This window comes from Typopeltis vanoorti, chromosome 18 (assembly GCF_054136105.1).
Source record: "Typopeltis vanoorti isolate ZY-2024b chromosome 18, IOZ_Tvanoo_1.0, whole genome shotgun sequence".
NCBI lineage: Eukaryota > Metazoa > Arthropoda > Arachnida > Uropygi > Thelyphonidae > Typopeltis > Typopeltis vanoorti.
In genome coordinates, this window is record NC_143566.1 from 46568112 (window position 1) to 46588632 (window position 20521).

The following is a 20521-nucleotide window of genomic DNA, read 5'->3' on the forward strand; positions in this document are numbered from 1 at the left end:
AATGAAAGGGGATACAAATCCTTTGATGTTTATCTGCCAGTAAGCGAAACTCATAGATCTAAGACTAAGATCTATGTCTATGAGTTTCATACCGAAAAACTATCGGCAAATCCAAGTGTAAGTAACCACTTAGTAGTACAACACAAAGGCAACTCGTATCAAAGGTGGAGCAAGTTCCCTCACTATCCTTGATATATTCTCATAATGTAAAAACAGCCCCTAAGGGATGTAATTACATTATGAGTAGAGGTCACTACCCAGACCGGTTTCAACCTTTTTTGAGGTCTCATCAGTGAGTAGGTAGACCTGGAAGATAACAAGGTTTAAGTGAAAAGAACTTGCATACCTTCACTATACGAATGCCATAAAGATGTGCCTGTATATTATAACATAGAATGAAAGCCTTTTGGCTTTCATTCCATGTTATAATAATGTTATAAAAATTCTATGTTAATAATAATGAAAGGGGATTTGTATCCCCTTTCATTATTATTAAGGTTGCCAGAAAAATAGCCTTTTGGCTTTCATTCAATGAAATATTACACTTTTAAGGTACGAGGGTTGTTTGAAAACTTTGGTAAAAAAATAAGTTAAACACATTTTTTTGGAAAGAATCACCTTTATTTCTTAACATAGTCTCCATCGAGGTCTACACGTTTGGTCCAGGAAGTTTCCAATTTTTTCATCCCATCTAAAAAGTAGAATTTGTTAAATTGTGCAAAATAGTCATTGACAGCCTTGATGACATCCTTATTCAAAGAAAATTTTTTCCCATCGAGCCAAATTTTTAAGTTTGGGAACAAGAAGAAGTCACACGGGGCCAAGTCTGGTGAATACGGTGGATGTGGAACCAATTTGAACTTCAGTTCGTTCAATTTTGCCGTTGCGACAGCCGATGTGTGGGATGTTGCATTGTCTTGATGAAAGCACTTTTTTTGTGCACCAATCTTGGCCATTTTTTCTTCAGTTCTTCTTTTAAATGGTCCAACAATGACACATAATAGACTCCTGTTATTGTCTTACCTTTTCCAAATAGTCTATCATGATAATTCATTGGGAATCCCAAAAAGCAATGGCCATCACCTTCCCAGCTGACAAAATGGTCTTCGCTTTTTTCTGTGCTCTTTCACCGGCCATTGTCCACTGTTTTGACTGCTACTTGGACTCAGATGTGTAGTGATGGATCCAAGTTTCATCTACAGTCACGAATCGATGCAAGAAATCCTGCGAATTGTGATTAAACAAGCCATGGAGTGATGCATATATGGTATGTGCAATATAACATTCCATATATGTGACAATACTTCCACAACTTTAAGTAATGCTTTAGTATAAATCTTTATAACCCTTATGACTTCTTTATATCCATAATTTAATTCTTATTCATTAAGTCAGATTCTCAAAGTTTTTGATAGGTTTATCATTCCTCTGAAAGACCTTTTAAGGCCTTCTGCAAAGAAATTGGGCAATCCATCTCATTTCAAGTATTAATTTAGTTATAGTAACCAATTAATTTAACTCTGCTTTCATCTTTTCTTCAGTTATTAGTGAAACTAAATGTGCTGTTTATTCTCTTGAAAACTTTCCAATTAATTAGTGTGTATAATTTGAGTATAGTGTTGTCCTGAACTTTGACCAAAAGATTTGACTAGTAACAGATCAGCAGAAAAAGGAATGATGTATCCTGTTCCAGTTTTGATTCGAAATTTGAAGAAGAATGGAGAAGCTGTCAATCAAGGTATGCCAAATATCAGAACATTTTTATGAATGCATCAATATAGATATTAGTATGTATTAGCACACATGTATCATCAAATGTCTGAAGATGTCACCTCTTAGCTTACTTTAGCAGTAAGCTGAGAGGTTAGATTCTTTAATATATAACTCCTAAGAATTTTCACTGGAAAGAAAAACAAAAGAAATTTTCAAGAAATGAAACGAACTTTTTTTCAAGTCACTTCAGTCTATCACTAAGCAAGTTAGTGGATGAAGTTCATGAATTTCATAAAGACATTCACAAACATTTATGTTCACAGTAGGGTTCCAACCCAGAGCCTGTTAGCACATCCACTATTGGCAACCAGGTTTGCAACATATTTCATTTTTTTATAATCAAAAAGTAATATTAAAATACTTCTTGTGGTAAAGCTTATACCCCCCCCCCCCCCTTACTATTTCATGGAGACTTGAAAGGGAAACTCTGGCCCACATAAGCCCACTGTTTAATTACACTATGTAGATGTGTAGATGATGTCTTCTCCATTTGTCCTCATGGCCTGGTGGATGTGCTCAATACCTTCCTAAGATATTTTAATAATCTGTACCCCATGATCCAGTTCACCTTGGAAAAATGAAAAAAAAAAAAAAAGTTTCCCCTTCCAGGAATTTAACTAAGGTTAAATTCCTGGCATTCTCTGTTTACAGAAAAACCTACTAGTTTCTTAGCAAAGAGTATTGCTTATCTATCAGCTAATTTCTGTATGTGAGTTCTTGCCGAATTCTTCAAACTTTTCACAACCACTTTAAAGATGCAGATAGGTCAGTAGTTAGACATATCGGTCTTTGCACCACCCTTGTGCAGTGGGGTTACCATACATCCTTTCCATTCCTGTGGGATTTTTCTTGTGCTGAGACTCAAATTATGTGAACAAAACAGGTCAAGGGCCTAACTAGTTCAGCTAATCATTCTTTTAGCATACATGCTGATGTCTGGAATCTCCTTCTCAAGTACCTCTATTTCATCATTACCCTGTACACCATATAATTCCATCATTCATTGCAGCATAACTACACTCATTTATTGTATAAATTTTTTTTGGTTATTAATTAAATTGAACTTGCCAAGAAATTATATTCTTGTTTAATCCATTATCCAAATGTAAGCAAAAAAACGTTTGCACACATGAAATATCTTCATAACTAGGTTATGCAAAGCACACATCCTTTTAGGTACGTTGTGTCTTGAGGATAAGGATCCATTATCATATATAATGTACTTACAGAAGTTAGATGTTTGCATAAGCATTGTTTAGACTAATATTATGAATAAATAACAAAACTCCAATAAAACACACACATGAGTTGACATGCTGGAAAAAAAAGAAAAGCCTGATGGCTTCATTTATTACATACTATTCCATTATTGATGTTACAAAGTGCGTGTAGGATCACATATTATAGCTGGATTGGTAGACATTTTTTATCAACAAATAATAAATTTTGATTACAGTTCTAAATTTCAATTTCAGGAAATTTTATCACTAGAGGGGGGGGGGGGGAATAATTATCATTACAGATAGTTTTTAGTTTTACATAATAAATAATAAAATTCATTTCAGATTGTTTTGTTGAATAAAATGGAATCATAATAGAGGAGAAGCGAATAAAGAAGATTTTTATTGTTATTAATATTATTGACATCCATGAAGTCATAAGACTCATCACTGGAAGTCTGTCTTAGACAACACAGAATATATTTTGCCATTCTTTAAACTCATTCACTGCCCTCTCAGGCAATGCATTCCATGCACTTATCACTCTCTGTGCGAAAAACTGAACTTCCAACCATCTTACTACCCTCTTGCCTTCTCTACCCCCCCCCCCCCCCATTATACCATATTAAAATTTTCTCTGCTGTCAGTCTGGTAAATTCTTCTCATCAGCTTAATCGTCTTCTCATATGGAGGTAGAAAGGCTCAGAAATTCCATTTTTTCTTCACACGGCAAATCTGCCATGAGAACACACACAATTTACAGACAAAAAAATACTGCTGTTGGTGGTGGCAGGTGGTAGATGATGTTAATGGTAGTAGTGTCATTGTGTGTAGTTGAAGAATTAAGTAGTAGAGGAGACGGCAAGATGCGTTTAGTTGAGTAGAGTGTCTTCCCGCAATGAGTCCTTGGACTCTTTGGAGATGTTATGTTGTAATAGTAATTCAGATGTAGTCTGATCAGGCTTTGTACAGTGGACCAACTGCCTATTTCCATTGAGCAGCAATCCTCTGAGTTGCCTTCACAATCTTTGCATTAGGTCCTCTGATTCTGTTTCCCATACTTCACAAGACTTTCTCTGTAAAGTTTATGCAGGTGAAAAAACCCTTAGTGATCGATACCTACTACTGAAAATGCCAGCAAACTTCACAATCTCATTGCCTCAGCAGTACAACACACAAATGAATCAGAAAATTAAAAAATATATATATGTGTGTGTGTGTGTGTGTGTGTGTGTTACTTGCAAAGTGTGAAAAGCAGGCATTCTATAGAATGCCTAGGCGTTTTTTTGGCAAAGTATGAAATGTCTGTTTTTTTTTAAAAATATTTTACATACTTTCCCTAGGCATTATATAGAACAACAAATACTATTTCGGATATATTTTCATTTTGAAGTTTTAAATTTTGCCGCCATGGGAAGGTTAGGTTAAGTGCTGGCGGTTGTTATGAGCGTGACAGACGATGGTTTTTACCGACTTGGAACTGCTGAAGGAATTTTAAACCAACTCAATGCCAGATCACAATTCACTTTGTCTCAAGGACTTGCTGAGAGTTGGAGACGTTCTGGAATGGCATTTTACATTGCACTTAACTGCCTCTTTCATACAAAAGCACTTCAAATTTCGGCACTTGGTCTTGCAAGTACACCACACGAACCCTTGGACGCTACCTGTGGACTGAGCGGAAGCAGCTGACCGGAGAGCTATTTCGTGGTCAGGAATGTCTCCAACTCTCAGTAAGTCCTTGAGACATAAAGTGAACTGATCTGGCATAGAGGTGGTTTAAAATTCCTTCAGCAGTTCCAAGTCGGTAAAAACCATCGTCTCTCACACTCATAACAACCACCTGCACCTAACCTAACCTAACCTCCCCGTGATGGCAAAATTTAAAACTTCAAAATGAAAATATAGCCGAAATGGTATTTAAATTATACATATCTGGTCATTAAATTATACGTATCACTTAAACAAAATGGGCGAGGAAAGATTAGCAAAACAAGTGTTCTCTGCCAGGTTGGCAAGAAAACGACCCAGAGGAAGACTAAGATATAGGTGGATTGATACGGTACAAAGTGCCTTAGACGATAGAAATATAAGATCTGATAATGTTGGAGTCTTGACAAGTAACAGACTGATTGGGAGGAAAATTGTAGATAGGAAGTTAGTAATGATGTAAATTTTTCATGTAGTACCTGTACACCCCTTGAGGGTACATGGCAGGAATTTGATGATGATGATGATGATGATGATGATGATGATGATGATGATATCTGGTCATAAAATACTTAAAAACGAGACTTTTTGTGGTTATGAGACCATAGGTACTTTATTAATACATATATTAGTATAATCCTGCCTACTAGTTTCGCTAGCAACTGTCTAGCTTTGTCAAGGCTGAACGGTATACACAAAAAATATGAGAGAATACAGAAACGTTGCTAACTTTTAGGCAGTTAAGTTTGAAACTATGCGTGACAATGCATGCATGTGTTGAGAAGCTTCAGTCAGTATCATGGATACATGTTGTATGCACGAAATAGTACAAATATATATATATATATATATGTTTAAAATTATTAACTGACTTAAACACCGAGAAAAAATACAAGAGATTTAATAAGATTTCACTACTAGTTTCATCAGAAATGCCAACTTCATCAGGTGACTACAGTACCATGGAGAAAACAACATCTTAAAAATATATTGTACTTTAGACAAAACGGAGTTTAGAACAAGTAGTAGTTGTGTTTGAAATTGACTCCGCATGTTAGTTCTAGCGTGAAGCACTGTGCATGTGAATGATATCATGAGTGCACCAAGACTGGATTACAGCGCTATGTGAATTGGGCAGGCTGTAACTGAGATTGCTGTTTAGATGGGCACGTTGGTGTTGTTCAAGGTGGGAGAGAGAGAGAGAGAGAGATGGACTTTTCTGTCTGGCCATGATATGGTTTGCCGCAACTGCAAATGATTTTGTATACTCCTGATATTATGGCCAGACAGAAAAGTCCATCTCTCTCCGCCTAGAAGAACACCAACATGACATTTCTTATAACAGAGTCCGTGCTAGTACCCTATCCAGCTAATTATGTTTAAGTGATCATCAAATAGATTTTTGATGATCACTTGAACATAATTGGCGAGGAAAGGTTAACAAAACAAGTGTTTTGTGCAATGATGCCAAGGAAAAGACCCAGAAACAGCCAAGAACTAGGTGGATTTATACATTAAGAAGATTAAAATCTAAGATCTGACAATATTGGAGTCCTGACAGATAACAAATTAATTTGAAGCAAAATTGTCAATAGGAAGTTAGTAACGATGTAACCTTTTCATTAGTTCATCTTGAGGAAACAAATCAGGAATTTGATTGTGTGTGTGTGTGTGTGTGTGTGTGTGTGTGTGTGTGTGTGTGTGTGTGTGTGTGTGTGTGTGTGTGTGTGTGTGTGTGTGTGTGTGTGAAAGAAAATCACTTATATGACTATGTAGCCAAATGATAAAATATAAAATAACTAATATATTTTTAAAGGCATATTTCATCTTTCTAGAAGACTCTGTTGGCTGTATATATATATATACACACGTACATTGCCAGCCTGGTTGGCCGGGTGTTTACCTATTTATAAACACTTAGAGTATAAATAAAATGCTGTAATATTATTTACTAATTTGTATTAACACTGACTTTTGCTTTTTTGCCTATGATTTCATGCAGGCTCAGATGAATCAAAATGGCAGCTTGTGAGAAGGTTTTATTTATCTGATTCAGTTACAGCAATAGAAACTGGACAAAGCACAACCTCTGAGAGCTCTTCACAGTTAGCTAAAGTATTTAGATATGCAAAAGATATTTCATTCAGGTTTGTGTGTGCTTTGTTTCTTGTTGTTTTAAATCTGCTTAGTATAGAAATTTATTATTAGTTTCAGTTAATTCACCTAGTTTCTTTTAATAAATTGCTAAACAGAACTCAAATTATTTTAAACACGTGTTGTTTTATATATGGTAATTATAAACTGTTGGCATTGGCATATTTGACTTATTTTAGCATATTACACATGTGGTATATCCAGGACTAACAACCAGACGGTTCAGTCTTTGTGTGTGTGTGTTTAAAAGAAAATCACTTATATGACTATATAGCCGAATGATAAAATAGAAAATAACTAATATATTTTTAAAGGCTATACTAGTTTCATCTTTTTAGAAGACTTTCTTGGGTGTATATATATATATACATAAATATATATATACATTGCCAGCCTAGTTGGCCAGGTGGTTAGCGTATCTGCTCTCCAGCCAAAAGGCTGTGGGTATGGATGTTTGTTATTGTCTGTGAACATACTAGTGCTGGTCAGCATTAGATGCCATTGGTGTAGATGATGAAGGTAGTTGCAGTTGGTGGAGATGGAGATTTGTAGAGTAGGTGCCCTCCCACAATGAGTCTTTGGACTCCCTGGAGGTGTTATGTAATAATAATAAACTATCTCACAAACATAGACAAGGACCTTTCTTTTAGTGTTACACGGTGATCAGCATTCATTTTTGAAATTATGGATTCTACAACCATGTTAAAATAACTCTTTTCATTATCCTGACGTTTTGATCTTCATATCAAGATCATCATCTGGAGCATACATAAATATACAAGACAAGTTGTGTTACATTTCAAACCGTAAGCTAGAGAAACAATGATTTGATCACATACTATTCACTGGCACGACCTCTAGTGAAAAAAAAAAAATTACATCAAGCTAATTTAATTTTTGATTACATGAATAAACATTCTTGCTTACAGATGGTTTTCCTTCCATATGTAAGACACAGTTGTAGAATCCATAATTTCAAAAATGAATAGACAAGGACTTGATTTTAATAAATATGGTTTTTATTAAACTTCCCAAGGTTTGGGAAACCTTATTTCTTAGGCCTCCCACCTGACACACCTAAGGCTAGCCTACAGCACTCATAAAAGGCCCCTTTTATATATAGCACTTTGGGGTTTTCATTCTAATCATTTCCACTTATTGTTTGTGCAATTTTGTGTGCATTTTTGCAATGTTGATATTGTTTCCATGACAATGTCTCAGTAACCAAGATAAAATATAGGGGTGATTAAATGTGTTGTTTAATTATTTCTATGTGTTGTATTTATTGCATTAAACCCTATGATGATGTGAATAGACAAGGATATTACATGCCATTACATTTAAAACAATTCATGTACATCATTTAGGTTTCAAAGCCTGTGTAGGGTTCTTGAACTTAACCAAATAATGGGATGTATATATTAGAGGGTTTCCAGATACTATGTAGTTTTCCAGTCTGATGGGCAAGTGAATTTTGTCTCTTTTGAAAATTATAGAGACAACTACCGTGTTTGAATAAAAACTTTAGTTTAATATAACTAAAATCTACATTCGATGTTTCGACCTTTATGTTAAGGTCATCTTCTGGAGCATACAACTATACACAGAAAACAAGCTACACTACATTCAAACTGGTTGTTAAAGATACTGACCAACCGCTACAACAAATGTTGGCCTGACCTCTGGTGAGGAAAAAAATAATAATAATAATAATTATACATCAACGCTAGAGTCCTATTATTAGTGTTATCTGTTGGTTGTAGAAATACATTGGGCACAATAACAAGTATCTATCTATATACATATATTAACATCATGATTATACTTGTACATTCCAGCCAGTTGGTATGGAATGGTTTCTAATACTAGCTGAAGATTGGCTAGAGTCCTGACTTATGTTGGATCTTATATATTAGGTAGGCTGAATGTGTGCCATCCAGATCCTTGAAATTTTCATGCCATCTTTATTGTTGATATTTGGGTTGGTTTATCAGGAGTTTGCAGGCTTCCTTAAATTTTTTATACCAGGTATAAAAGTAATCTAGATTCGTTTTTGTTGTTGTAATAAAACAATAGCCATCCCATACATTAAAGGGTTATCAGAAAATATCAACAGAATCCTACAACATTATAACCTCAATGCCACCTTTAAACCACCCACTAAACTTAAAACCATATTGAACTCCTCTAAGGATCCTCTCCTCCCATTAGCACATCCCAGCCCAGCCCAGCCCAGCTTGAACCATGAAAAACAGTCCCTGATCATTATACCTCCTCCACCACACTTCACAGTTGGTCCAACACTTTCAGGCATGTAGCATTCTCCTCACATCTGCCAAAACTCATTATCTGTTGGACTCTCAGATGATGAGAGAATGGATCCCACAAGGGTTCATTCTCTCGCCCATCTTGTTCCTTCCACATATAAACGATTTACTCCAGCAGACTGCCAATCCACACAGTTTGCTATATAATTGGTTGGAATGTAACATGTTGCTTTCCTCATTTTCATTCCACAAACCTGACACTGCACAAAAACTTAAATACTATGAGGGTGGACTGAAAAGTTCTCAGCCTCGACCATAGATGGCAACACTATCAGCAAGATTTTTTTTTTTTTTTTCAAAGGTGGTACAGCTTTCATAAGCATCCATGTGAAATTGCAAGTCATTCTATCAAGTAGTTTGTTTTATACAACTACTGAAGCAAAAGCGTTGGCTGTATCCCTTGAAATGGATAAAATCGAGTATCGTACAGTTATAAAAAAATTCTTTGTAAAAGAAGGTTTAACGCCAAAAGAAAATCTTTCGAAGTTCATAAAAGTTTACGGGCACTCTTCTCCTTCGTTTTCAACAATTAAGAAATGGGGTGCTGAGTTTAAACGTGGGCTTACCAGCCTTGAAGATGATCCACATGAAGGAAGTCCAAAAGTGTATACCAGAAATCATTGATCAAGTGCACAATATGGTATTGGATGACCAGCGAGTCAAAGTGCATAAAATTGCTGAGACTATAGGCATTTCAAAAGAATGTGTAGGATATATTTTGCATGAAGAATTGCCAATAAAAAAGCCTTGCACAAGATGGGTGCCACGCTTGCTCACAGCAGATCAAAAATGCACTCACATAAAAATCTCTGAATAGTACTTGGAGCATTTTAACAAGAATAAAACTGATTTTGTGCATCAATTTATTACAATGGATGAGACTTGCAATTCATCATTACATTCCAGAATCCAAACAGCAGTCAAAACAGTGGACAGAAGCTGGTTGTTCAGCACAAAAGAAGACAAAGTCGGTTCCATCAGCAGGAAAGGTCATGGCATCGGTATTTTGGGATGCTAAAGGCATTTTGTTTATTAATTATCTTGAAAAGGGTAAAACAATAACCTGGGAATACTATTCTGATCTTTTAACCAGGCTGAAAAAGACCCGGTTTGCAGAAGAAAAAAATCATCTTTCATCTGGACATTGCACCTGCCCACAAAGGTGTTTTGGCAATGAGAAAATTAAGGGATCTGCACTATGAATTGTTGGAGCATCCATCCTATTCCTCAGATTTGGCTCCCTCTGACTTCTATTTCTTCCCAAAACTAAAACTCTTCCTCGCTGGTCAGCATTTTTCTTCGAATCAAGAGGTGATTGCAGCTGTAGAGGGATATTTTGCAGATCTTACTGAGAACCACTACAGGAAAAGGATAATGGCATTGGAGCATCGCTGGAATAAATGTATTAGTCTTACAGGAGATAATGTTGAAAATAAAATAATTTTGAAATTATAAATTCGTTTTTTCATTGTTAGGCCAAGAACTTTTCAGACCTCCCTTGTACCTTAAATTCTGATCTCCGAAATATTCATTAGTGGAATTTGGCCATCTTGCCAATTTCAGTGCCAGCAAAATGCAGCTCTGAATGGGCAGTTTAAAAATGTATGGAAGGAATTTGATGGACAAAACGACTAATATATGCTTGATGGACTACATTTCAGTGATTTTCGAGTTAGAGGTTTGGAAAAATTGTTTCTTAGTGAGAGTCTGAAAATGCAGAACCAGGAAAGCTAGATATTAGGAGAGATGCAATCAAATGTGTGGCCACCCCTGTTATAAATGAGCATGTATACAGAAATGATTATGCCTTGCTGAATGCGATGTCACGGGTTTTTATTCAAATGAGTTGGTAATGATATTATACAAGAATAATTGTGGATATAAGGGAATGTTGAAATTCATGTACATGAATGCCAGAAATATCAGGAATAAGGGAGAGGGTTTTCTTTTCTTTTTCTTTTCTTTGCATTGGTCAGCTTGACTTAGCCAGAAATTATAGGCAACAGTAGACCTGTTTGACGGAGAATGATATAGTTACAGGGATGTACTCTAAAGGATGTTGTATTTTTCAGGAAGGAAAGAGGGAATATGACAGGAGGTAGGGTGGTGCTGATGATAGCCAAAGAATTACAACCAATGAAATTAGAAGATAAAAGGATTTTAGGTCTAGGAGAGATGGCTCATTTGAGGCTATCTGGTGTGTGAGATAGAGGCCATTAGGACAAAATAAACTGCTGGTTTTTGCTACTGTAAATCAGGAGATCCACAGGATGATGGCATCTGTTGGCAGATTAGTAGAATGAGTGCAGACCAAACAATTATTATGGGCAACTTCAACTATGGGGACATATATTGTACATAGAAAAGAAAACATTGTGAAAGGAGTATAAAGAAAAAGTGATCTGCATACTCATGACAGTACAGATGCAAGGAAGAAGGGTGACTAGTATGGTAAGAAAGGCCAAATCAGAATATGAGAGAGAATTAGCTAAGTAGGCCAAAGTAAATCCAAAAGAGTATTTTGTTATATAGCAAGTAAGAGGAAAAACGACTATGGTAGGATGACTTTAATCAATGCTCATGGTAGGACAGAGGCAAAAGAAATAGTTGAGTTGTTGAGTGATCATTTTGTAAAGGTGTATCATCGAGGTGGAGATTCTGTAGTTGTTGATGTGACAGAGATGCATGTTAAAAATTGAGGTAGAAGAATGGGTGTTCAGCATATTAAAAAATATGAATGTGAACACAGCTGTGGGAGTGAATGAGATGTCATCCCATCTACTATGTGAAGATGCAAGAGAATTGGCATTGCCTCTGATGAAGTTATTCACTCTTAGTCTCAGCTCTGGGAAGATTCCAAGGGAGTGGAAAGTGGGTAAGATAGTACCAGTATGTAGAGGTGGCTCCAACAAACTACAGACCAGTTGATATATCAGGAATGATTCATAAAGTATTGGAAATGTTGGTTAAAGGTAAAATCCAAGTGGCTGGAATGATACTCTATAGTGGGCAACACAGCTCTGTAAAGGGTATGTCCTCTCTTAGTAATTAATTCACATTTTATAATAAATTGACAGCAGAATTGGAATAAAGGAAATAGATAGTATTGCTTGAATTTGCAAAGCCATTTGACAGAATACCACATGGGAAAACTGTTACAAAAGTTGGAGCAAATAGGAATGGATATTTATTAAAGAACACGTAAGTCCACAGTAATAACTTTTAATTAATAAATAAGGTACAGATATTTCATACTAAAACTAATAGTACATCTTCAGTGTTACAAACAGATAGGAATGGAATACAAGTAACAAACATTCGGTAGATCACCTATTAAAATACATTGTTGTCGCGAGCTAGGAAATGAAAGAAATTAATAAATAATTAATATTTAAGATAATTGTTTTTTTTTTTAATGATTACATAAAATAAAAGTCTCCCAGATCTTCAAGAGAGAGAGAGAATCATTTCAATTTAAATTCAGTTGGTGTAAAATAGCTTCACAACTTTCTTTAAAGAGGCGTTCATATTTGAACCTGCATCTATGAAGGAGAATAGCTTTATCCCACTGGATATTATGGGTAGTGGTAATACTGTGTTGTGCTAGACCAGACTTCTGAGGTTTGTTGTAATCAATATAATATTGATGTTCTTTAATTATTTTTTCCACAGAACGGCCAGTTTGTCCAAAATAAGAAACATCACATTCACATGGTATTTGGTAAATGCTAGCCAAAGATAGAGATGATAGTTTATCTTTTATAGAAGGCAATAAGGAAGAAATTTTGTTGATAGGAATATACATGGGAATCAATTGGTACTTTTTTAAAATTCTACCTATAGGTTCTGAGATTCATATAATGTAGGGGATTGGAACTCTGTGAACTGTTGATGAAACCTTAGGTATTGGAACATAAGATTCAATTATCCGTTGGATTTGATTATGGTGGTAATTATTAGATTCCATTAACTTTTTAATGATGGAAAGTTCTTGTTGTAAGATTTCTGGAGAAGAGCAAACTTTATGTGCTCTATTAATTAGAGATTTAAGAATGCCAAATGTTTGAGATGTGTGGTGAGCAGACTTTTTATGAATATATCTGCCAGTAAATGTGGGTTTTCAAAAGACGCTTATAGATAAGGTACCAGAAGAAGTTCGAGTAAGCAGGATGTCCAAAAATGGTAAAGTACCAGAATTTTCCTTTTCCATGATGAATTGGATACGAGGGTGAAGGCTATTTATTTGATGTAGAAAGGTGGAAAGCTCATCTTCAGTATGTGACCAAATGGCAAAAACATCATCGACATAACGATACCAAAGAGATGGTTGAGGGTGAATGGATAAAAACGTAGTCTTTTCGAATTGTTTCAAAAAATAGTTAGCCAAAGGTGGAGACAAAGGGCTCCCCATGGCAGTACCCTCAACTTGTTTGTAGAACTTGTTTTTCCAACTAAAATAACCTGAATAGATAACAAATTCAAAAATCTTTGCGATATCTGGAGGGTAATCTTCATATAATAATTTGACTGTGTTGGCTAATGGAATATTGGTAAACAGAGATACAATGTCGAAACTGACTAGCAACTCAGACACTTTGATTTTTAGATCCTTGATTTTTTCAAGGAAATATGTTGAATTTTTTATGTAGGATCTGAAATGTCCAGAGAGCACTTAAAGAACGAGACAAGACTTTTGCAATTCGATAAGTAGGAGAATCAATGCAATTCACGATTGGTTGTACTGGATAGCCTTCTTTATGGATTTTCGGGAGACCATATAGACGGGGAGTTCTTCCAAAGTAGGTTCATAATTTATCCACAAAATTTGGGTCCCAACTGATGACCTCATCAAGTAATTTATTTAATTGTTTAATTTGAGAATATGTAGGATTATGCATGATCTCTTTGTAGATAGGGCTGTCTTCTAAAAGACTGGAAACTTTTGTCTCATAGTCAGTCTTATTCATGATTACAATAGCCTTTCCTTTATCGGCCTTAGAAATAGATATGTTATTATCTCTTCTTAAAGAAGTCAGCCCTTTGATTTCAGCATTTCATAAATTGCATGGAGGTAATTTGCTTTTAAATAAGGAAGTCACAACTTCAAAACGAAGTTTATTAGCATCGTCGCTAGAAAGTCCAGATAGATTGTGTTCTATATTATGTAAAAAATCAAGGTACGGAATGCGTGTAGGAATAACTGAAAAATCGAGGCCTTTTGCTAAAGCACTGGTTTCGGCGTCGGATAAAGGGCAATCAGATATGACGGTAGTAGCATGGATAAGGGCATGACTGACAGACAGACAACAGAATAGTATATGGTGGAGTGCTTCAGGTCTGTAATAGGGTCATTATTCTTTAATTTGTATATTAATGATATAGTTAAAGATTTAAGGGTGGATATTCAGTTATTTTCTAATGATGCAAAACTGGGAGGTCAATAGTTGATAAAGGTAATGTTGATATCCTGCTGGATAATTTAAAATAATTGGCATTGTAAGCAAAGATAATGATTGTCAATTTAATGTTGCAAAATGTAAGGTTATGGACTTCAGGTTGAAAAGATTACATATGGTGTATATCAAATTTATGGTATTGGATTGCAGGAAATTAATAACTCTGGGGATTTGGAGGTAATAATGGTAGACAGAGAGTTGAAGGCCATAGGGCATATTGCAAAACCAAGTAAAATAGTTTTCTTGAATTACTTGGATGTTGAAAAGCTTGCTAACAAGTAATAGAGAAGTTATTATCCCTCTTTATAAGGCTATTATTCGGCTTCACCTGGATTTCTTTCTTGGGGATTAGGAGGTGGTGTAGAGGATTCAGAGAGGAGTGACCAAACTGGTGACAGGTCTGTGGAATGCTCCTTATGAGCATAGGTTGAAGGAATATGTGGATGACATCTTGCTGTGTGCAGAATTGAGAGAAGTGGCAGCTAAACTGGAAAGATGGAGGAAAGTACCGGTAGAGAGGGGGGGGGGGGGAGTATGAAGCTGAGCAGAAGTAAGACAGATTATATGTGTTGCAAAGTGGATGGCAGCCAAGAGACAGATCTGGAGCTGGAAAGGAATGTCATCAGGAAGATTAGGAACTTTAGATACTTAGGTTCAACAGTGAAAGAGGATGGAGAGGCTGAGAAGGAAGTGGGATACAGGATACAAGCTGGATGGAGGAACTGGAGAGAGATGACTGGGGTGCTATACGATGAGATGGTGCCGATCAATCTAAAAGGCAAAATTTACAGGACAGTAGTGAGACCAGCTATGACGTATGCTGTGGAAACTGTGGCTCTGAGGAAAATTAACATCGACAGGATGGAGGTAGCAGAGATGAGAATGCTTAGGTGGATGTGCGGTGTGACCAGAAAGGATCATCTGAGAAATGACTACGTAAGGGGAACGGTGAACATTACGAACTAGGAGCAAAGATACAGGAGACATGGTTGAGATGGTTTGGTCATGTGACGAGGAAAGAGGATAAGTGTGTGGGAAGAAAGGTCATGCAGATGGATATGCAGGAGAGGAGGAAGCACGGGTGGCCAAAGAAGAGATGGAGGGAGCTGGTGGAGTAGGACTTGAGGATGAAGAAGTTGGATGTGGTTACAGCCCAAGACAGGAGGATGTGGAGGAGACTCATTAAAAACAGCAATCCTACTTAAGTGGAATAAGCTGCAGAAGAAGAAGAAGATAAAATTGAATGTAGAAATCTTTCAATATATGACAGATAGTCATAAAACTAGGGGTTGGCTGTGGAAGTTATCTAAAAGTGCGATTAGTAATGGTGTGAGGAATAAATTTTTTGCATGGAGAGAGGTGAATTGGGTTGAATGGATTACCTGAATTAGTTGAGTGCTCTCTGACAGTGAATGAGTGAATTATTAATAATAATAATCATTATTATTATTCTATTGGATTAAAACAAGAATATAATTTCTTATCAGACATAAACGTTCTATGCATGGTCATTAAATTTTTCATGTAATACTTATAAATAAATTTTGAAATATTTAGATACCTAACATGAAAATTGTACAATGATTTGTCTTTTATTGTTATTATTTATTTATTTTTTATGATTAGGATCTCAGTGCGGAAAGAAGAGTCAAAAACTGGTGCTATTCATCCACCTCTTTTGTCTATCACCTATGCCGTAGTGACTGCAGATGGTTATATGAAGAATTTGAAAGTTCCAGTATGTACTGCATAAGTAAATATTTACGTGTATAGTAATGCCTTGTGCTTTAAAAAACAAAATAAATAAATAAACAGTTGTACACATTCACTTTACACAATTTTGAGAACTGTTTTAACTTATTTGTATATAACTGATAGCTACTTAAAACCCTTAAAGTAATAAGTAGAATTAGTCCTATTTTAAGTTCTGTTGTCTCTGACTTATTCTTTTCTTCCATTGGAATTACAATGGGAGAGGGGAGCTCCTATCATATGACTCATGTTGAATTCTTAATATTGAATATATTAATTTACTATATATATTTTGAATTCTTAATATTGAAAATATTAATTTACTATATATATATATATTTTTTTTTAATATAACTTAATCCTTTTTATTCCCTATTATTTAAATTATTGCTATTTCATTTTATTCCCTGTTATCACCGAAATGAAGCCTGTTGGCTCTTTATTTATATATACTTTTTATTCCCATTTTTATTAATTTTAGAAGTGCATTCAATTGCACTGATGTCATCTGTGACTGTTTATGCTACATTTGAATGTTCATAAGAAATGCTAGTAAAAGGAGAATTAGAATGAACCCTAACAGAGTAGTCTTTTAAAAAAGAGATATATTCAATTAATGTTAATTGTTATGTTGCTAACTATATAAATCCGAGGCTGATAAAGAGTGTGAGATTCTCTCTGTATCAGGTATTTCCCTAAAATCTAAATCAGTTCAGGCTACAGGTATTATTTTTCCCTACATTAACTATAATTATTACTTTAAAAAATTAACATAAGCCAAAATTTCATTTATTCATTCATGTATCTTTACTCTCATTAACATCATCAATTTCCTGATATGTACCCTCAAGGGGTGTTAAGGTTACATGATTAAGTTTACATTATTATTAATCTCCTATCAACAATTTTCCTCTAAATTAGTCTATTATTTTTAATCACTCTAATATTGTCATATCTGACATTTCATTCTTCTAAAGCATTTCTGACTGAATCAATCCACTTAAACCTTGGTCTTCCTCTGGGTCTCTTTCCTGCCATCTTTTCTTTCCTCACCCATTCTATTTAAGTGCCCACATTACCTGAGATTAGCTCAGCTAACACATTCCTGGATGCTAACGATATCAAGTTGTTTCCTATATCCTCATTTTTAATATGATATTGCCATTGATTCCATCTGTTCACTCCCCTAATTTTTCTCAGAAAACTTATATCTGTGTTTCTAGTCTTTGATCAAATGCTTTATTTCTAATCCAACTCTCAGATGCATAACTTAAAACTGGTTTGAACACTGTCTTGTATACTGCTAGTTTGGTATTTTGGCTAATTTCTCTCTTATTCCATATACATTTATTCAGCTGACTACTCACCATACCAGCTTTGTTATTCTGTTGTCTATTTTAAGATTTAACCTGCCATCTTCACTGAACATAATAGCTGCAATATTTTACTTGTTGTATAGGATCTCCATTCAGAATGCAGCTGAAGTTTTCTATGTTTCTGCCTATTTTCATAGTTTTGGTCTTTTTATTGCCGATTTTCATGCTGAATTTGTTACAAGCTGTTATTCAATTTAGTTAGAGATTCCTGGAGACTTGCACTAGATCTGTTTAGGAGTACAACATCATTCTGCATAAAACAAAGAACTAAGTTTGATATCTCTGATTTTAATATCATGTTTGATGCCACTTTCTTTTATAACGTGATCCATACCGATGATAAATATGAGTGGAGATAATGTGCATTCTTGTTTTACACCTGATTTTACAAACAAACTTCCTGTATTACTTTCAATTTTAACTGCTGACTTTCAACTTAAATATAAACCGTATATTGCTATGTATTATGATTCATTTACTATTGCAACATTTTGAAAAGTTTTCCCTCTGGGAACCTTGTTGTATGCCTTTTCCCATATCAAATCCTTGTTATATTCCCAAGATTTCTCAATTATTTGTTGTAATATGGAAATCTGATCTTGAGAATCGGTTTGACCTGAACTCCTCTTGTTATTCTCTAAGTTTCTCTTTCATAATTTTTCTCAGCCTCTTTTCAAGTATGCTTGCAATAAATCTTACCTGGAACACTTGGTAGAGAAATTCCTCTGTAATTCTGACATTCATCTTTATTCCCTTTTTATAGATGGGTACTATGAGAGCTCTACTCCAATCATTGGGAATTCGACCTTCTGTCCAAGCCTTCTGAATTATGCAGTGTAGCCACTGCATAACTTTTATACCTCCATACTTAAACATTTCTGGTTGAATATCATCTACTCCATCTGCCTTTGCACATTTCAATAGAATTGAAATAGAATACAATACAATACAAAAAAAATAGAATACAATAAAATTGCAGAGTAAAACAATAATTGTTTAATTAATATATGAAAAAATGTATGCGTCGATTTGTTTACTTAGATTTAATGAAAAAGGATTAATTTATCAAAAATGAAATTCTAAAGATACAATTTGAAACTGCAGATGCACAACTTAAATTTCTGTTTAGAATTCAAAAATATGTAAAGTTTGAAGTTTCAGATTCAAAAAAGACTCCTTTCTTAAACTTTGTAAGAGTTTATAAATACAGTTTTCCTCGATAATGATATACATACACACGTAATCAATGAAAAAATATTTATATATACTTCAGGTTAAAAACAAAGGGCTAACAACATGATTTCATCTAATTACTAATTATATGAAGAGCCAAAGGCTTCAATTCGGCGACATGAACTTATTTAAGTTAAGGGATATTATATCCCATATTGTTTCTTAGCCAAATAAGAAACTCAAAGAGTTTCATGCCGAATATAGGAACTATATAAAGTTTGGCGATTCCAAGCGTAAGCAAATACCTGGATAGTACAACACCTGACCCATTTGGTAGTGCAAACTGAGGCAACTCATAGTAAGGGTGGAGCAAGCTCCGACTCACTGATGAGACCTCAATAAAGGTTGAAACCAGTCTGGGTAGTGACCTGCTCTCATAATGTTGAACAGTAATACAGCTCCTAGGAGCTAAGTTCACATTATGGGTAAATACCTAGAATAGTGATCGGAGCTTGCTCCACCCTTACTATGAGTTGCCTCAGTTTGCACTACCAAATGGGTCAGGTGTTGCACTATCCAGGTATTTGCTTACGCTTGGAATCGCTGAACTTCATATAGTTTCTATATTCGGCTAAGAAACAATATGGGATATAATATCCCTTAACTTAAATGATTTCATCTAATTTTCAAAACATAATGGTCAGGTCATCCACAAAAGACAGTCTAATCTGTAAAGGTACCTGTGGCATAACTATAAGACAACAAAGTTATATGTTGTTGTCGAGTCCATTGAAGAGCTTCTAGATATGACCGTGGATCTGTAGAACTGCTTTGGCAATCTGTTGAACTTTGATGGAGTAGAGCTTTTCTCTAGGGTTGTTGTCAATTTTCTGTAGAGCAGCAGAAATTGCTGGACAAGAATAAATATGGAGGTGTTGGTTCAACTTCTGGACAGTTTTTGCAGGTTTCATAGCTCCTACTACCGTCTGGCTGAATTTTCATGCCTTTAAAATGTTCCATCCTTAGTCAGTGATGACTGTGGTTATTTCTCTATTTTCATTAATTTCACTGATTTCATTCTTCTTCTTGATAGTTTGTTTTACCAATCTTATTTTGGTGACAGCATTAGCATCAGTTAGTGATAGTGGGTGTAATTTTTGAGGTAAGTATCTTGCTTCTTCGGCTAGTCTGTCTGCTCTTTCATTGCCTTCAATATTTACATGGGATGGTATCCATTGCATTTCTTATTTTTCAAATTTAAGGTAGTTAGTAGTTCATGAATTTCCTGTGTGAGATTTGTTTTTCCATTTTTTAATGTCTGAAGTGCAGATTTTGAGTCACTGTAGGTGGTTATTCCTTCTGTAATGTTTATTACTGGATTTGAGAGATAGAATTTGAGAGCTATTTGTATATATGAGAGTTGTTAACTCACAAATGAAGTTGAAAGCTATTTTGCAAGCTGTGATTTTGATTTGCCTTTCCTCGCCTCCAGGTAGAGTTAGAAAAACCTTTGAATCTCCTTGGTTGAGTGCTTCATCAGATGATTCATCAGTGTAGGCAATGACATGGTTTGGATTGTT

The 20521-nt window shown here is 35.1% G+C and overlaps 1 protein-coding gene across 2 annotated transcripts in view; it reads left to right on the forward strand.

Annotated features, from left to right (window-relative positions):
- Positions 1 to 20521, forward strand: part of LOC150096630 (meckelin) — a 575505-nt gene that overhangs the window by 241119 nt on the left and 313865 nt on the right. For both annotated transcript variants that reach the window (XM_090408005.1, XM_090408006.1), the window contains 3 exons: positions 1643 to 1738; positions 6706 to 6850; positions 16267 to 16378. In XM_090408005.1, coding sequence (XP_090264131.1) covers positions 1643 to 1738; positions 6706 to 6850; positions 16267 to 16378 — 353 coding nt within the window. The remainder of the gene's footprint in view (positions 1 to 1642; positions 1739 to 6705; positions 6851 to 16266; positions 16379 to 20521) is intronic.